The 18605-nt window shown below is 41.4% G+C and overlaps 1 protein-coding gene across 3 annotated transcripts in view; it reads left to right on the top strand.

The window, feature by feature from the left end:
- The window catches only part of SLIT3 (slit guidance ligand 3), a 494867-nt gene that overhangs the window by 33682 nt on the left and 442580 nt on the right, over positions 1 to 18605 (top strand). For all 3 annotated transcript variants that reach the window (XM_077186384.1, XM_054642751.2, XM_077186385.1), the window contains one exon: positions 12882 to 12953. In XM_077186384.1, the coding sequence (XP_077042499.1) occupies positions 12882 to 12953 (72 nt within the window). The remainder of the gene's footprint in view (positions 1 to 12881; positions 12954 to 18605) is intronic.

The following is an 18605-nucleotide window of genomic DNA, read 5'->3' as shown; positions in this document are numbered from 1 at the left end:
ATGATACAGCAGCTGTCGCTTCCTTACCCTTTGGGGACTATTCAGAGAATGAAATAATTTTAGGAAACCACTTATTTGAACATATGTGGAGGTGCTATTTTCTAATAGGGTATGTGCAGTTGGAAAAATGGTAGTTCCTGGTTACTGTATTTATGTCCTGTGGGCTCCTAGAGGGCACTAATACCATCAAATTTCATGGCTTGCTCTGCCTGTAGCACATAATTACACAGTTACACATTACTCAGCCATTGCTGGACAGCCAAGCTCTTGGTTATGGCTGGTCCAAGAGCAAACCTTTTATTTCTTTTGCAAACATTATTAAAAAAAAAAAAAAAAAAAAAAATTAAAAATTGGCCCCTCTTTTCCAAGGGAAGCCATTAGCAGCTCTGTCAATAGGCCAGCACAGGAGGAATCCAAACACAGGAAAAGTTCAGGGGAGGCTGAGGGCAGGAGGCAGGAGCAGGATGCAATGCTTCAGTGAGAGGGTTTGCTTTGCATTAGTACCTCTGAGCAGGGCCACAAAACAACCAGGCTTATTTTAACAACATGAAAAGAAATGAACCTGGTTTCATCAAAGACGTTTTTGTAATAGGTCACTGACCCACAAGAACTCATGGAAAAACAAATTTGGGTCTCGTTTATGCAGACAAGAGGTTCTGTAACCACAGGAATCCTGAGTTTCCTAAAGCAGTGGTGACAGAGCAAGGGGGACAAGGACACTTCCACTGCCCTGAGCCATAACTCACTTGGAAAAGCTGATCAGCCCTGGACATTGCATCAGAGCTTTTAAAATTATTATTTTCTGTGCCTTGTTTGTTTGATTTTAGCAGGTTTTTTTGTACTTGCTGAAGATTTATGAGGGTATTTGTTTAAGCAAAACACTTCAGGATTTAGCAGTCATTTCTTCCAGATCTGTAGGAAATGCTTAAGTGTCTGTGTTACTGTTGGGTAAGAACTGCTGCATCAGTGGTCTGGAATTATTTGGGTGAACTTTATTTAGCTTAAATAATTTCATCAAAAGGGTTTTGCTTCTTTGAGCTTCCTCATATTAGAGGGATTATGCTGCTTGCTGTCCCAGAAATACCATAAGAGTTGGCTGAATTTCATGCTATGGAGCACAGCAATCCTTTAATAATCCTGCTCCTGAGTGAAAGATGATGAATTCAAAGCACTTAACCTCCTTTTGTTCCTGGAGAATACATGAATGTGTAGGTCTTGAAGTCTCTCTGCCATGGAGCAGATCAGTGCAGTCTTGGCTTTGCTTTTTTTGTGGCACATCTCCATTTTAGCAGTGTCTGTTCAACTGGAGCTCCCCTCAAGCTGCACCTTCCTCCCACATGGAACAGAACAAACCAATCCATGTTGGCTAAAATTAACTTCATGTTAGTGTCATAATCTCAGTCCCTTGAGATCATCTCTTCTCTGGATCTTTCTGCTTGTGTCAAGGTGTTCTAGTATGAGGTTCCCAATAAAAAGAGAGGCTTTTAGGGCTCATGCAGGTGTTGTGGATGTTCCATGTGCAATTTTCATGCTTGTATTTGGTGACTGAGTGGAATGGATGTCCTGTAGTGTGTCAGGAATACAGGAGAGAAATGGGAGCTGCTGGCTGCTGAAACACCTCAGAACAGCTGAGCCCTGCATTTGAAAACCTTCTGGGAAAGCAGAAGTGGATCAGAGGAATTATCACAGAACCCAGAGCTCTCAGCTTGTAGGCAAGGTGGGTTTTGTGCCTGGTTACCCTTGTGGCTTCCTCAGTCAAGGAAGTTGTGACAGAGAATTCCAGTGCTGCCAGAGCAGCTGGGAGCTGTTTCTGTTTGCTCTCTTTGAGTAGGGCAATATCTTACTGGTATTGGATTTTGGGTGTCTCATTGCACTCAAGTGTGCAGTGTGCTCTTGGTGCTACTTCATCATTTCCTCATTGCTTTCCATTGGCTGGGGAGGATGGAGCCTTTTTAAAACATCCAGTTTGAGACAGATGATCCTGCAAATCTTCCTTTTCCCCTGGTTCTGCTTGGCACAGATCCCTGGGAGAAGGAGCACCACGGTGCCCTGAGCATTCCTTACTATATATGGATGGTGTGGGGAGCTGCCTCATTCAAACAGGAACAGGGTTCTGTTCCTTCTGCTAGAAATGACAATAAGAGTTGTACTTAGAAGTTTTCACAGCAATCTCTGACTTCTAGAAATAATATAAGCTTTTAAGGCTTGTCAGTAGGGAAAGCATGGCTTGGAGATGTGAATGCTAAAATTTTTTTTTTCCTTTCTTCATAGGCTTTCAGCCCTGACCTGGAGAGATTACTCACTGGTGTTAAAAAATGGTTTAGTCATGTCTACGTTACTGTTTTTACAAAAATTGATGAAATATTAAAAGTTATGGGCATTTAGGGGTACTGCAGCAGATTATGTTTCTTGGATTATGTTCCTGTTCTTTTCACAATAGTCAGTGGAGTAATGAAAAAGTAACCCTGTTTCTATCATTCTATGAGTGTTTTGAAGTTACACAGTGTGAGTTCCTAAGTTTTTCTGATTTGAAATAGGAGAACTTTCTAAAACTTGTCAGAAACTGAGAAGCAACTTCAGCAGAGACCATCTCTGCTTGAGGGTTTATGGATCAAGCTTTTTTTGGCTTCTTTGAATGATAGTTGAAAGAAATTGTTAATTTTTGTACATTAAAGTCTTCTGCAGACAGGTACAAGCTACTGTAGTGCATGTTTGTAACTCAGGAGTTGTGTAAACTTGCTCATGTGTTAAGAGACTGGGCATGCACCTCTGCTTGCCTCTTCTGCATTTAAAGGATTTTCTTGCTGTTGCTGTTGTCATTGATAAACATTCTGACACATGTCTTTATTCTCATCTTCACTTAGGTTGATGCTAAGGTTTCTCTCCATTTCTGTATCACTTTAGGGAATTGATTGCAGTTTTTGATGATCACAAGAATGCAGTTAGGATGTTTTTGTTTCTTCACGTTGGCTTTGGGAAAAGTTGAAATTTAAACCTTTTCCTCCTGCTTCCTTTGCCAGTGTTAGTAGTTTGCTCCTAGCCAGAGACCATCTGTGCAGTTCTGTCCTCCATCCTAATGTCAGATTTTTTCATATGAGGAGATACTTAGGAAAGAACAAAAAAGAAAAGATGGATTCTAATATTGAAAGCTATGAAGTGTTACAGAGGCACAGTTCCTGTGCTGCTGAAATGCAGACATGTACTCTGCACTTCTGAGGAGGGGAGGTAATCTTTCTCAGTCTAATGAGAAGCTGGTAATAAAGGTTATTACTTGTGACAGCTTTGAAAATGTGAATCAGGACCACCCAGCCTGCTAAGTTTGTTATAAGGGATCTCCAAGTTATAACTATTATAAACAGTTTTCCTTCAAAAAATGGTCCCTTAGCAACTTGCAGTGGTATCTCTCCCAGGTTTTTTGTAAAAGCTTCTGAAATAACACATCATGTGGATGAAGAAGTTCATTTATCCCACACCATAATCCTGTAATATGGTTGTTCTGGGCTTCCTCAGAGTGCCCTTATTGAAATTCCATTATAGATCGTCTGGCTTTATTTCCTAGGGCAGTAATATAAAGAGGTGATGACAGAAAGTAATGGATAAGGTTGACTTTTTTTACTGGGTGCTGCATCTTGACTGTTTTTCCTTACCCAAGAGGAAGTGATATGGAGCAAAGGAGGAGTTACATTAATGATCACACGGATTTCTTGACTCTAATAGGATTTTCTGGTGAAACCATTGCAGGCAGTTGGCTGTGCTCCTGTTCCTGCTTCCCAAGCCAGTGCTTCCAAAGAAAAACTTAGTTACTCCTTGGAGTTCAGTAACTCCTGTCTTTCTATTTCAGTCTTTTATGCATTAAGTCATTTTTATTGCTTATTGGTTCTGCCCAAGCTTGTGATGTAACCACTTCTTCCTTAAAGTAACTTGTAGGAACTCTTTTAAATGCATCCTGTTCCCTGAGCCACATCTCCAAGGATGATAGAACCACAGAGCTCTTGACAACAAAGGAGAAAAAGGGACCTTGCCTAGTGCCAAAGGGGAGACCCAGATGTGTTGAGTGCGAAATAAAATAAATGGCCGAGCTGGGGAGTGAACCCAAAGTTATTTGGATAATTTCTGGACATTAAAGGCTGAAGTAGCAGGACTGCTCCTTTAAAGCCACCCATTAAAAGATGTAAAACCACTGCAGTTTTTATTTTTCTGTTGGAGAATGAATTGTGTAATAGGCAGCAGTGTGAATATGGATGTTAAACTTGAAAGTTGTTGAACTTCTGTGGAAAGGAACTGAGAGCTCCTTACTTAATGAAAAATATGAAGTGCTTTGATCTGGGTCAAAGCTGGCAATGCTCAGTAGAAAGGCAGACAGGGTTTGGAGGCTGATGGGTATCACACATTTGTGGGGTTACAACCAGGTAATTGCTCTATTTGGAAACAATAATAAAACTGTCAGGTTTAAGTCAGAGCCTGTGTATCAGCTTAAACTTCTGGGTGGAATGTGTTCACTAATGTTAGTATAATACTGCAAGACATTGTAAATGAAAAACAAAGATGTGCAGAAGAGATTTTTGCTATGAGATTATCTAGCAGAGCCAGGTCCTTTGCTTTTTTCCTCCATAGCCATGTAAATGTGGTGATTTCTGCTCAGGCCCTGAATATTTGCAGTTTGCCTGAGGTAACTCCTGTTATGGTATTCAAAATTTTCAAACAGAGTCAGCGGCATAATGAGAAATCAAATTGCATTGGAAAACTGCACAGTTTGCCCAGTTTGAATAAATGATACTTGAATTACTTTTACTTTGGGCTTTCATGTTGATTCCATAGTTCATGGGAAGCAGGCAAATGTCTGTTTGAAGGAACTCTGAAGGAGGAGATTTCTTGTGGAGTAAGTGAGCATCAGCTCACTGAAACTTTGCAGAAAAAGGGGGTTTAGGTTTTCTCTGATTGTTTCTTACTCAGAGTAAAAATGTCCTGAAGCTGTGAGAACAAAGCATGAAGCTGATAATACTCTGTCTCAAAATATCTCAAAGTATCTCAAAAATATCTCAAATTGTATAATCTACAATAATATTTGGTGTGATCTGTTAATGTTACTTCTCAGACCCTCTCCTTGGATATTAATGAGTGAGAAGTCAAGGGCTGTGATTGCACTGAAGCTTTTTCTTATTATCCAAACTAATTGTATAAGAAATACATAAGTATGATATTTTAGATGTTCTTTTTCCCTGTTTATTGGATTTCTGAGCCCTGAAATTCGTCTGAACCTTCTAAAGCCTTGCTCTGGTGGTATTAGCCCTGAGAGGGAAAGGAGCTTCTGCCTGTGAGGGGTGGAACACTGCAGGATTCTTGGAATGTCTTCTTGTGCAGTAGCAAAGAATCTGGTTTAGATTCTTCTTGCAAAAAGATTAAAATAGCTGCAAGTTGAGCAATGTTCTCGTTCCGCTTCCATATGCATTTTGTTCTTTTCCATCTATGCTGATCGTGTCTTCAGTAGAGATTAAATTTAGCTCCTCTTTGCTCTTATTGTGAGTGGAGCTCTGTGAGACAACAGAACCAGAACTGGATGTGACCCTTCCAGTGGTGTGAGCATGAGGGATGCAGCTCAAATCAGTTTCTCCTCCAGGAAAAGATGACCTCTGCCTTGAGAACAAATTGAAATTTTTTCTACCAATACTGAGGGTTTTTTACTCACCCAAAAGTTATCCAGAAGAAAAGGAATAAAGCAAAAATAGAATTAATATTAAAAAGTGTAGGTCTTTTGCTCCATTTGTTTCAGAGAACGATTCTGATAAACATCTTCAGTCTTCCTCCAGTCTGGTAGCATTGTTTCTTTCCAGGCTTCAATGGTTGTTTTTCACTCTGTGTTTTTAATAATCAAGGGAATCTTAATAGTTAAGTTTCTCTCCTATCCCAGCTTCAGACAGAGGAAGGAATATGATTAGCCTGGTTGGAGCCAGGAAGGCGGGAATTTCACAGTTAATAACTTCTCCATTGTTTTTTTAAGGGCCCTTGATATTCTGTGATTGACACCGAGGTTGTTTCCCTCTCCCCCTTTGCCTTCAGGACACAGGAACCCCCAGGTGGGCAGCAGGGGAGAACCTGGCACTTGTTTATATATGTGAGCAAAACGGTTTGGGGAGGTGAGAGGAAGTGTTGGAACAGTGTTTGATGCTGTGTGGGGCTGCTCTAAATAAAACAGAAGAAACCAGAGGGCAGCATTGTATGGATGGACTTAGAAAGGTCACAGATTCTATAAGTCTGCATTTTAGGTCATTTGAGTTACAAAGAAAGAAACTGCAGTTTGTAACGGGATAAAGCTGTGAAGTACAGACATTTATGTACTAATTTTATGTGAGAAATCAACATCCATTGTTAAGAATTAGTAAGCAGCCATTATTCAGAATGTGCCAGTGATACATAATAATTTCAGAAGTAGCAATATTTGACTTTTGCACCGAATTCCTGCAGACAGAAGTATGGGCTTTTAGCTTTTATCCTTTACAGCTCCCTAAATGTGTTCCAGCAGAACCAGGGTGGCTCTGAGCCCTGTGAGAGAGCAGAGTCCTGCTGTGGTGGGCTCCATGGAGAGGATGGATGGGCTCCATGGAGGGGATGGATGGATGGGCTCCATGGAGGGGATGGATGGGCTCCATGGAGGGGATGGATGGATGGGCTCCATGGAGGGGATGGATGGATGGGCTCCATGGAGGGGATGGATGGGCTCCATGGAGGGGATGGATGGATGGATGGCTCCATGGAGAGGATGGATGGATGGCTCCATGGAGGGGATGGATGGATGGATGGGCTCCATGGAGGGGATGGATGGATGGATGGCTCCATGGAGGGGATGGATGGATGGGCTCCATGGAGGGGATGGATGGATGGATGGGCTCCATGGAGGGGATGGATGGGCTCCATGGAGGAGATGGATGGATGGGCTCCATGGAGGGGATGGATGGATGGGCTCCATGGAGGGGATGGATGGATGGGCTCCATGGAGGGGATGGATGGATGGATGGGCTCCATGGAGGGGATGGATGGATGGATGGATGGGCTCCATGGAGGGGATGGATGGGCTCCATGGAGGGGATGGATGGATGGATGGGCTCCATGGAGGGGATGGATGGATGGATGGGCTCCATGGAGGGGATGGATGGATGGATGGGCTCCATGGAGGGGATGGATGGATGGGCTCCATGGAGGGGATGGATGGATGGATGGCTCCATGGAGGGGATGGATGGATGGATGGGCTCCATGGAGGGGATGGATGGATGGGCTCCATGGAGGGGATGGATGGACTCCATGGAGAGGATGGATGGGCTCCATGGAGGGGATGGATGGATGGGCTCCATGGAGGGGGATGGATGGCTCCATGGAGGGGATGGATGGGCTCCATGGATGGATGGATGGCTCCATGGAGGGGATGGATGGCTCCATGGAGGGGATGGATGGCTGGGCTCCATGGAGGGGATGGATGGCTCCATGGAGGGGATGGATGGGCTCCATGGAGAGGATGGATGGATGGATGGGCTCCATGGAGGGGATGGATGGATGGGCTCCATGGAGGTGATGGATGGATGGATGGGCTCCATGGAGGGGATGGATGGCTCCATGGAGGGGATGGATGGCTCCATGGAGGGGATGGATGGATGGGCTCCATGGAGAGGATGGATGGATGGGCTCCATGGATGGATGGATGGGCTCCATGGAGGGGATGGATGGATGGGCTCCATGGAGGGGATGGATGGATGGATGGGCTCCATGGAGGGGATGGATGGGCTCCATGGAGGGGATGGATGGCTCCATGGAGAGGATGGATGGATGGGCTCCATGGAGAGGATGGATGGCTCCTGGGGACCCTTGGCTTGCCCATCGAGGACTTGGTGTGCACTTTTGGTGCCTGGTCAGCTCTGTTGGGTCACTTTTGGGGTCCTGAGGAGCAGACTAACAAAACAGAACATGCCAAGTTCTATTCAAGTTCTATTTCCTGTGCCCAGCAGTGGTTAAAGGAGCCTGGAAGATTGAGGGAGCTGCAGCGTGTGGGGATTGTTGACTGCACAGCCAGCATGTGTCTAATCAGAGTTAATAAATTTGACTCAATACAGGTATTGCCAGAGCTGATATGACTCCTGGAGAGCCTCTCTGCACAGTTCTTCAGCTTCCAGGAGGTTTATTAGTCTGGGCTCCATGCTGTGCACATCCAGGGCTGCCTCTGATCCAGCACTGGAGCCAATCTGTTCGAGGCACTCCATGATTATGCATCATCCTGCCCAGTGCTCCAAATTCCCCGAATACTTTGCAGGTCTTATGAGCTGTCAAGCATCCAGTTTGGGATACACTGGAGGCTGAGCAGCTGCTTTCCCATCCAGCAGTCCCAGGTCACATAATATGGAGCAGATCCTTGCTGGCTCTGTGCCCCAGGTTCCTCCCTGCCCTGGGTATGCCTGGCTGCTGTGGATGGTCCTGCCTGCAGGGCTCTGTGCTCCCAGCCTGAGGAGCCCAGGGAGCTCAGTTCCAAGGGTTTCTTTTTGTGCTGTATCCCAGGTGGCATTCCTAGTCTGAACAGTCCCAGGAATTTAGTTTGATAATATTTTTTTAATTGTAGTTTACTGTTCAGATTCACAAAGCTGATCCAACATTCTTCCCTGATGTAGGCAGTTACAGCTGCAAAACTGGCTTGGATTTAAATTCATTTCCCAGGTATGACCTGATGTTGTTTCTATTTTAAGTCACTAATTTAAAATCAGGAATATCTCTATTTGTTAATAAAGCACAGTCCCAGGAACAACATCCACAGAATCATTTTACAAAATTCTGGCTCATTTTGTTTATGAACTTTTTGCAGGCTGTTTTTATTTCACTGTTCTATGGCTTCACCATTTCCAAGATACTTGTTACAAAATCAAAAGTGTGATCAGATGGTGTTTACAGGGGTTTTAGGATGAGGGAAGAGATGAGGATCTGACTCCATGTTTCAGAAGGCTTGATTTATTATTTTATGATATATATTATATTAAAACTATACTAAAAGAATAGAAGAAAGGATTTCATCAGAAGGCTGGCTAAGAATAGAAAAAGAAAGAATGAATAACAAAGGCTTGTGTCTCAGAGAGTCTGAGCCAGCTGACTGTGATTGGCCATTAATTAGAAACAACCACATGAGCCCAATCCCAGATGCACCTGTTGCATCCCACAGCAGCAGATAACCATTGGTTACATTTTATTCCTGAGGCCTCTCAGCTTCTCAGGAGGAACAATCCTAAGGAAAGGATTTTTCATAAAACATGTCTGTGACACAAAAGTAGTGCTGTAATTAAAACTGGGCAGGATTTAGATTCATGCAGTAATGGGGTGGTGATTGCAGGGGCATTTCTGTTCCTCTCTGAGGATCACTGGGTTTGGAGAGGGGCTGCAGCCCTACAGACCCTCAGTGTGCCCAGGTGTGCTTGGCACCTCTGCTGGGGCACAGCTCCATCCCTGTGCTGGCATTCCCAAGGTTTGCTCCACCTTGCACTGGAATTTTCCCTCTCTGTCCTAGAACTGATACTGAGAGGTGAGGATAAACCCCAGTCCTTGTCAAATGATGTGTTAGGAACCTTCCTCTGCATTTCATCCGTGTTTGGCACCTCTTTGTCAAACCAGAGGAAACAGTGCTTACAAATGGCCATTCAGAACATTTGGTCTTTGCATTAAATAATCTTTAAACATGTCTCTGTCTCTTTCTTTGGAATTTAAAAACATCCTGTCTGGTACTTTGATACTTCTGTATTGAGGACTTTCTTGATGGCCTTTCTCCCAAGCCCAGGAGGAGAAATAAGAGGTGTAATTGGGATTTTTTCCTAGGCTATTGGTGGCTTTCTGGCACATAATAAATAGGAGCATGTTAAATGTATCCTACATCAAGTATGTCTAAGTTTCTATGAGGTGATCTAGTCTTATATTTCAGTAGGTATTGCAGTAGAAGTTATAATGCAGTAGGTGATGTTCAACAGAAACAACTCCCTGTTCATTCCCACAGCTCCCCTGAGAATCAAACTATGAATGAAATGACTTTTGGAGGAAGTTTAAACTTGAAATAAATCTTAGGAAGTGGTGGAAGGTTTGGAGAGTCCTGTAGTTTGAAACAAGACAGGGATAGACACTTGTCTTCAAGTGTTTGGTGTTACTTGGTGTTACATTAATTTGCTTCATTATCAATTAGTAACATAACCTTTTATTAGAGAGCTGCAAACTCTGGTTTGTGGCAGAAATAAAGCTCACCTGAAGCTTCTGGAGGATGGAATCTGTGCAGGAGCACTGACCAGCAGTGCTGGGGGAGTTTGAAAATCCAGTTTACGTAAGTTAAAGCAGAATATCATTGAGTTCTTGGCCTTGATATACAAGTTCAGTTTCCTTTCTGCTGCAGTCTAAAAAGCATTTCATTTATTACAATATCATATTAAAAATATTAAGTACATTTAGACCCATACAAAATGTTTAGTGCTCATGAATAGCAGCTCACAGTGTAAGCTCTGCAAGGGTCCTTGCATGGATGTTACTTCACAATGTTTGAAAGAAAGTATGGAGGGAACTTCAGGTTGAGATATTAAAATGTTTAGGAGAGTTAAAAAGGGCAGCTGAGAACTTGATCCTTTTGCTATCACAGTTAGGAGAGTGTTGGCCCATATAAATAATAGGAAATAACATAAGATGTTCAATCTTCTGGATTAATTTGATAGTAAATTAGAGAAGAACCCTTGATGTTAGGCTCTTTTCCCCCTCTGGGTTGTTTGTGTCGCTGGAAGTTGTAAATGGTTCAATTCTCAGTGAAACATTTGCTAACCTGGAAATACAATTTCTTGTTACTACATTTATTTTCGTGTGTGCTTGTTGGTGTGAAACCTCCTGCTCTAGAGATTTAATCTGATTTTGATTAGCTTCTTTGGCTTAGAACAATAAGCATAAACTCAGCATTTGTGAAATCTTGCAAGTAGAGAAAAGAATAACCTTAAAACTTATTCCTGGGATGTTGCTTTGAGATGAGTCAGATGACTTTGGGTTGACAGTGCATAATTATGTGTACATTGTGAGATCTGCAATGATAATCAGACTCAGGAATAAGCATTTGACACTGTGTGTAAGAGATGTGTTTCACTGGCACTCTCACATTTTGGATGATAAATATGTTGATTTTGTTCAGTGTGTCTCAATGACTAGTGGTGGCCTTGGTGAAGGAGGAGGGATAAGGAGTGCTAAGCCCTGAATAAGTTTTTTTTTTAATATTTCATCCTGTTATTCTAAAACATAAACATGATTAACCAAAGCAGTGACTCTGATGAGGGCTAAGTAGCACATTGCCATCAACCTTGAATTAACTAAGATTGTTTACTTAGGTATGAAATAGTGAAATGTCATGTAAGGGAATCCAGTTTCAAATCTTCCATGTATTTTCTCAGATGCAAAACTAGCATCTCTCATATTCTATAAAAGTTTATTTGCTGTTATGTCCATTTATCTCAAAAATGTCACTGAGTAGTTGGTAGAAGCTGCAGGATGTAACTGCAGCAGGTACAAACACTGGTTCTCATGTGGTGTGTGTAATGCACAGTGCTCAGGCTCTGTGAGCCTGCAGATGCAGCCTTTGATCTGTTCTAGGTGTCAGAAAGAGAAGTTGAAATTCCCCTCTCCTCCATCACCCCTTTGTCTCACAAGACACGTTCATATGGTGGCCATGTGAAAACTCTGCCATATGAAACCCCACAACGTTAGTTTGATCTCAGGAAGGCCTTTCAATTCCAAAAATTCTTGAATTCTGATAGTGAAATTACTCAGCATGCAAGAGAAGTGGAAAGCAGATATGGGCTGCTAAGCAGCAGTGGGTTTATAACAGTTCCAGGAGTCTTTGGAGATCAAAACTTCAGCAGAAATAGATCTGCTGTCAAAGTTAACCTGGAAGGATTGGGAACAAAGGGGGCACAAAGCTCATATATGAATTTAGAGAGCAGCTCAGCTTCCCCTTTACGCAGTGGGGTTGTTTGTAATTAGCTCAGGTCAACTCCTTATGCAAATAGCATTCATTAGGACTGTGGGAGCAGGTGAGTGTTTTCATTGAAAAAGAACTGAAGAACAGGATTGTGTCTTACAAGCAGAAGTGCTTGCAGATTTTGCAGGGCTGTCACACATTTTATGGAGAGGAGGCACATGCTTTTTATAGTTACAGGGCTGGAATATCTTGGAATGGTTGTTTGCTAAAAACTGGCAAGTTGTCACCAGAGTAAAAACTTGTATAGTGAGTGAGTAAAAGGGACTAATGTATACACACTAATCTGTTCTCTAAAATGTTCCTGGAAGAATCTTCAGGATTAATATTCTATTTCAAATCACCATGTAGTCATCTGGTTACCCATATGTTCATATTTTCTACAACAGTGCTCAGGTTTTCCAAGTGAAGTTTCAAGAAAATTCTTTTCAAAAAGCAATTATGTATACTACAGAAATAATAGCTAATCTGGGAATAATCTTGGTTGGTCAAGTTACTGAATGTACTGTGCCACATTTTTTGAAGAATGAAAATCCAGATTCCTGCCAGTAGCTGTTCCTGAAGCAGAGTGTATGATTCTCAGTAGGCATTTAGAGGAGAATTTAAAAGTTATGGTTTTGTACTCATCCATATTAAAACTTTGTGGTGCCTGTCCTTGGCTCCCCACCTCGTGCATGTGGGCAGGTGCTCTACAAGTGACACAGTTTGGCTCCAGTATGAATAAAATGCACAAGGCATCCAATGGCAAATTCATAGAAAGAGGTTTGATGCAATGGGAGCTTCATATATTTATGCACAATAGAATAAATTTCTTCAATTGGAAGATAATCTAATCTATTTTTTTTTATTCTGATTATAACTGTTTAGGCGTCTGAACAAGAATAAATTGCAAGTTCTTCCAGAGCTGCTTTTCCAGAACACACAGAAGCTAACTAGGCTGTAAGTATAACCTGATTTACTTTTCTGTGGTGCGTTTCTATTTTCTGTTCCTCATTGTGCAGATTCACATGTTTGTGTTTTGACTGCGGCGAGAGGTTTAATTTCTGTGATATTAAACTGCCACTTAGTAAGGGTTTTTTAGGGGATGTGTTATGTGTGCTTGTGTGTAGTTGTAATTTGGTAGAGCACAAATATCAGAGGGAAGAGAAACCACAGGATTTTTGTGTTCCTCATCTATTCACCAGGATGACGTCAAGGTGACTTATTTTGAACCCTCTCTGTAGAGCTACAGAAACCATGGAAAGTGTCAGGTTCACATATCTGGTTCAGACTAGATGTCCACAAAGTGAATATACTTATTTCATTTTAAAAACAAGTGCTTATACTTATTTTAAAATAATGGAGGTGGCTATAAAATCTTTAGTTTGGAAATCTTTAGTATCTTTCCAAGTGAGCCAAGGCTTTGCCAGATAGACCAGCAAAGTTATGGCTGGTGCCTTGTCAGGCAGGAAGAGGAGAAATTATGGAAAAGTAAATATTTTTTAAATTTGAAATATAAAAACTGTGTTATAAAATGTTTAGATGGCATCAAGGCCCATGTCAACAGCAAGAGAAGGATATCATGAACTTGGCATTATTTGTTTTGGGAGGAGGGAGAGGGTGGTGGTAGAACAATAACTGGATGAGTGCATAAAAATAAAATGGATGAGCAGGTGCCTGTGAAGTTACTATCAAAAAACAGTCACCTGCCTTTTCAAGGGAGTCTTCAAAAACTGTTTGAATTAATTTTCTGGATCCTGCCAAAGTTAAACTCATGATCCACACTGGCTTTTTGAAATTTGGTAAAACTGATCTTTTAATGCTTGACTTGTTTATGGAAAATCAGCTCCAAAGATTTGGTTTGTGAAATTGTGAAGTTATTACAGGGTGGCTGAAAAAGTTCTCCATTCATGTGGGGTTTTTATAATTGTTTTAATTCATCAATGTGCAACCAAACCATTTAGACAGTAAATTTTTCTTCCCATGGAAATACAAACCACATGGTGATAGTGCAGATTAATTTTGGAATCAGATGACTTTAAAGAAGTAGGATCTTGGTTTGTGTTTAAAACGGGCAACCTGAAAAGTGCTGTGCTACAAGTGATATTGACATTTTGGAGAAATTCTCTAATGAACTTCTGGTGTTGCCCAAACTTGCTCATGAAAAACTGTACAAGTCACTGCCATTATTCTGCAGATGTAAAAAAAAAAAATTAAAAAATATAAGCTATAGATGTGTTTTAGCCTTAAAATCTGCTTGGAAAAATCTTGGTTGGACTTGTTTTGCAAGCTTTGTCATGGCTTTTGAATTCACTAGGATGTGTCTGCTGAATGGATCTGCTTGAGGTGAACAATTTGGTTGCATTTCCTAATGTTCTTTGCATGGTTTTGAAATTTTACATCTTGAAACTCCACTTGAGTACAAAGTGTGAGCTGGGACATAGTTGCAGATACCTTAATCTGGTCTCTGGAAGGTGCCAGTTGTATTTATTTGTTACAAGAGTTGCTTTATGTGGGCTGGTTGTCTAAGGATAAGATGATGCTTTCCAGAGAAAAGCTTTTACAGAGTTTACCTGGATCTCTACAAATTCCAGTTTAACATGTTGAAAATTGCTCTGTGAGTGGTCTCATTGTACCTGGATGTCAGGAGAGGAGCTCCCTGGTAATTTGTGGTTTCAGTGGAATGTTGTGTGTTGATAACTTGTGTGCATCTGTCCTGGCAGAAAGAACTGCAGCCCAAGTAGCTGAGGCTGTTCAGTACCTCAGAGTGTGTTTTTCAGTAGGTCATGTAATCATGATACATTATAGCCCTTAACAGCAAGGGCAATAATTTTGCTTTTAGAATATAAAGATTGTAATAAAGTTCCGTAGAATGGAGTGATTAATCTGAAAGCTGTGCTCTGTAATGCCTCCCAACGGGTGCTGTTGGAACATTTGTCTTTATTCACTGACATCCTTTCAGTCTTGCTTACTGTTGAGCAGTGCATTAGATAGATCACTTTAACTCTGTTTGTCAGAAGAAACTTGCTTTTTCTTTTGAAGATACAAGTGTTATATAAATACAGTGTGTATTATAAGCAAATAAATCTTAGCTCAAGTGAACTGGTACAGTTCCAAGGGTAGTTTGGTTGCGTGTTTTTCCGTCATGGGAGAAGAATGAAAAATTTGCTTCCTACCAGAATTTATAAAAATACACCCATGCATATATATATATGGTTGCTCTCTATTGTTTCCTGTTGCTGTCTTGGTCCCACTGCTGGCAGATTCAGAGCTGTTGTTTCTTGCTTCTGCCTTGTCTGAATGCAGCAGTGCCCCTCTGCTCTCAGCTCCTGAGTGCAGGGGCAGTGGTGCTGCATTCCTCCCTGCAGCTGCTCTCACCCAGCCTCTCCAGAAGAAAGCAGAGCTGAGAAAGTGATGAAAGGGCATAAAAGCAGTGAAACAAAAATCTATAAGACAGGCTGATGCAGGGGTGAGGTAGATTCTGTGGAATTTACGAGCAGTGAATTTAAATGAACATTAAAAAGTGTAGATAAGGCTGGTCTTAATTTTAATTTTCCATGGTATAGCTATAGTACTTCTGCTGCTATATTTTCCAGCTCTTGACTCTGAGTTACTCTGACATTACTCTATTATTTTCTTCTTAATAATTATAATCCTCATAAAATACAAAGTCCAAAACTCGAGTATTTTAATTGTGTAAGCTTGCTACAGCTCAAACAAGACAAAATTTCCAAGAACTAAATATTTCAGTGCAGTATGTCCAAATTGTAAGATTTGGGTTTATTCATTGGACTGAAGAGCTCCTAGTCTTGTCCATGGAGGAAATAGAGATGAATTCTGTGATTCTGAAGCTGCCCTCTCCAGCAGGCAGGCAGTGAATGTAACAGTCCATGGCTTTGTTAATGAAGGTAGGAGCAAGACTTTTTTCTAAGATAAAGCTAAATAGAAAGATGACATTCTAACTTTGGTGAGAGTGTGAAAATTGAGCATATTTATTATCATGGCTAAAATTTGGTGGAGATGGAGTGACTGAGCTGCTTAAATATGCAGGAATTTTGTGTGCTGGGGCGTTTCAGGGAAGACCTGTTAATGTTTCAGGAGTAGTTAAAGGCTGAAAAAGCAACTGAGAGGATTTTCTGTGTGTTCTACCAGCCAGGCTGAAACCTGGGGCTTTGCTGGAGGAGCCAGCTTTGTTTCTGTCGGTTGGTATCAGCAGAATCTCTTCAGCCCTGCTGGTGCTGGCAGTCACAATGGAGGACCTGGTTTCATGTTGATGATGTGCTTGAGAAGCTGCAGGACAAACCTGGGAGCTCTCGTGCTGCACATGGCTTGGGACAGCACTGCTGCTGTCCCTGATGTCCCTGTGAGTGTCACCAGGTCATGCACAGTGCATTCCCCCTGCAATCCCCTTCCTGATAGCTACTGAAATGGAATTCAGAATAGTTCTCAGATTATAACCTCAGCCCTCACTTCAACTCCAGGTACCTTTGGCTTTTTTTCTCCAAGCCTCTCCTAAATTCTGAGCTTCAGGATATCCTTGAATCTTTTACAGGGCTGGTTGGGCTTCGTTGTCACATCTGGTTGATATTACCAGCAGGAATATATATAGTGAAATAAACCTAAAATGGAATGTGAGGCGTCCCACAAAGTGAGTTTCTCATAAGGCTTTGAGCCTTTTCTTCTAGAAAGAGTGGCTTTGAGACTCATGGATTTTGTTTGCTTTGGTTTAGATAAGGGTTTTAAGTTTAAGTTGGATGGTGAATGAGCCCTTGATTGGATTCTCTAGTGGAAATGTTTCTCATTGCTCTGTTGCCTTCACTGCCTCGGTTTTAAAGCTTCTCAACTGTTTTATCTGGGATAATTACCTAATAATTCAAAATGCAGGCACTTTTAATGAGAAAACTGAATCAAGGAAAAGACATTTTTAATGAATTGAGAAATAAAAGCATGAAAGATAATTTTTTTAAATAGTTTCAGATACCTGCTAATATCTATCCATAAAGGAACAGGTATTTTTAATACAGGTGATGAAATGAACAGAAAAAGTATAATAAAATGAAACATGTAATTTAACAGCTATGAAACTAGGTTTTGATTCTAAGTCAATTATTTTCTTATATCCAAAACAACTTGTGAAATTTATCCACAATGGTTGTAAGCAAAGATTTGTGCCTGCTGGAATCCTGTTTCCTTTGTGTGCAAAGCTGGTGTATAAAATGATTGTAGTGCATCTGCTTTTCACTAAAAACAAGTATTCTAGGGGTCCATAAGATACTTAATTATCTTTGAAAACAAAAGGGGGAAACAAGCTCATTTTCCCACAAACTCCCTGTCATGTAAGAATATATTTCTTTCATTGTTGAAGCCTCTATACCTCAGGCTAGCTGCTAAGTAGTCATGGTAAAGCTCCGTTGTGTGTGTGAAAAAAAACCTCTTAGAAGGGCTCTAAACTCAAGTCTTGCAGTGAGAATTAATGCCTCTACCAAATTTATAGCCATGGACCATTTGTTGGGTCTATTTACTTTTAATGAACTGCCTTACTTGTCTCTTGACTGGGCAAACCAGGCTCTGGAAATTTAGATCCTGAAATCTGACACCAAAATAGCAGGATAATGGAAGCATCCATTAGACTCTGAAATGATTTTTTTTTACTTTTTGAGTACTATCAGAATCTAGATTTTATTCCAAAAAGAATGTTTTAGTTTGGGAGCAGAGCCCTGTGATCCTGAACTGGGACATTTTGGGTCCATGGCAGAGCATGCCCAATACCTTTGTGTTTAAATTTTCTACTCATCATGTCCCAATGTTTATCATCTTCATTTACAGTTATTTCTAAAGTAGGCTTAAGTAGCATGGAAACATCATAGACAAGTTATTTGTTTTAATCAAATGGCATTTTCTCTCAGTGTCAGGAGCAGCCATTCAGTAATGAATTTCTTGCTGTTAACATGGTGAAAGTATTTGCAGCACTGTGAGATTTGTCAGAGCTGGATCAGTGGGATGCTTATTTCTTGTCTAGTGGAATATTTTGAAAGTTGATTGATAGATGGATAAAACAATGAGTTGTGTTGCAGCACACAACACAAATTCAGTGAGTAGCCTAAAAAGAGGCAATGTTCAGTTTGAGCAGAATCCCAGAATGGCTGAGGCTGTGTGCTGGGCTGACCCTGGCAGGACACCCAAAGCTGCTCTGTCACTGCTCCTCTCAACTGGGCAGGGAGAGAAAACAACATGAGAGGCTTGAGGGGTGAGATGAGAGCAGGGAGAGATGCCTGACCAGTGTCTGTCCCAGGCAAAGCACACCTGACTCAGGGATATTAACTTCACTGACAGTGAAATCACAGCAGGGCAGTGTTTTATTTTCAGAAATTGCTATTTGCCATCTCTTTCCTTGACTTGGTCACTTCCTTATGGTATCAGCATGTGTGCAGTGTGTGTGTATTTGATTTTGGGCAAGTACTTTCCTTGGATGATTCCTGGTAGGAGCAGCTGGATCTGTGTAGTCAGTGCTCCAGTTAAGAAGCTGTAAATATGATATAAATATGGAGGTGTTGTCCCCTTCCCTGAGGGACTCTGCTGTGCTGCAGTGCCCAGGTGAGTCTGTGCCTCCTG

Source organism: Agelaius phoeniceus, chromosome 15 (genome assembly GCF_051311805.1).
Source record: "Agelaius phoeniceus isolate bAgePho1 chromosome 15, bAgePho1.hap1, whole genome shotgun sequence".
Lineage (NCBI taxonomy): Eukaryota > Metazoa > Chordata > Aves > Passeriformes > Icteridae > Agelaius > Agelaius phoeniceus.
The sequence above is the reverse complement of the archived record's forward strand: the minus strand, read 5'-3'. Positions and strand labels throughout refer to the sequence as shown.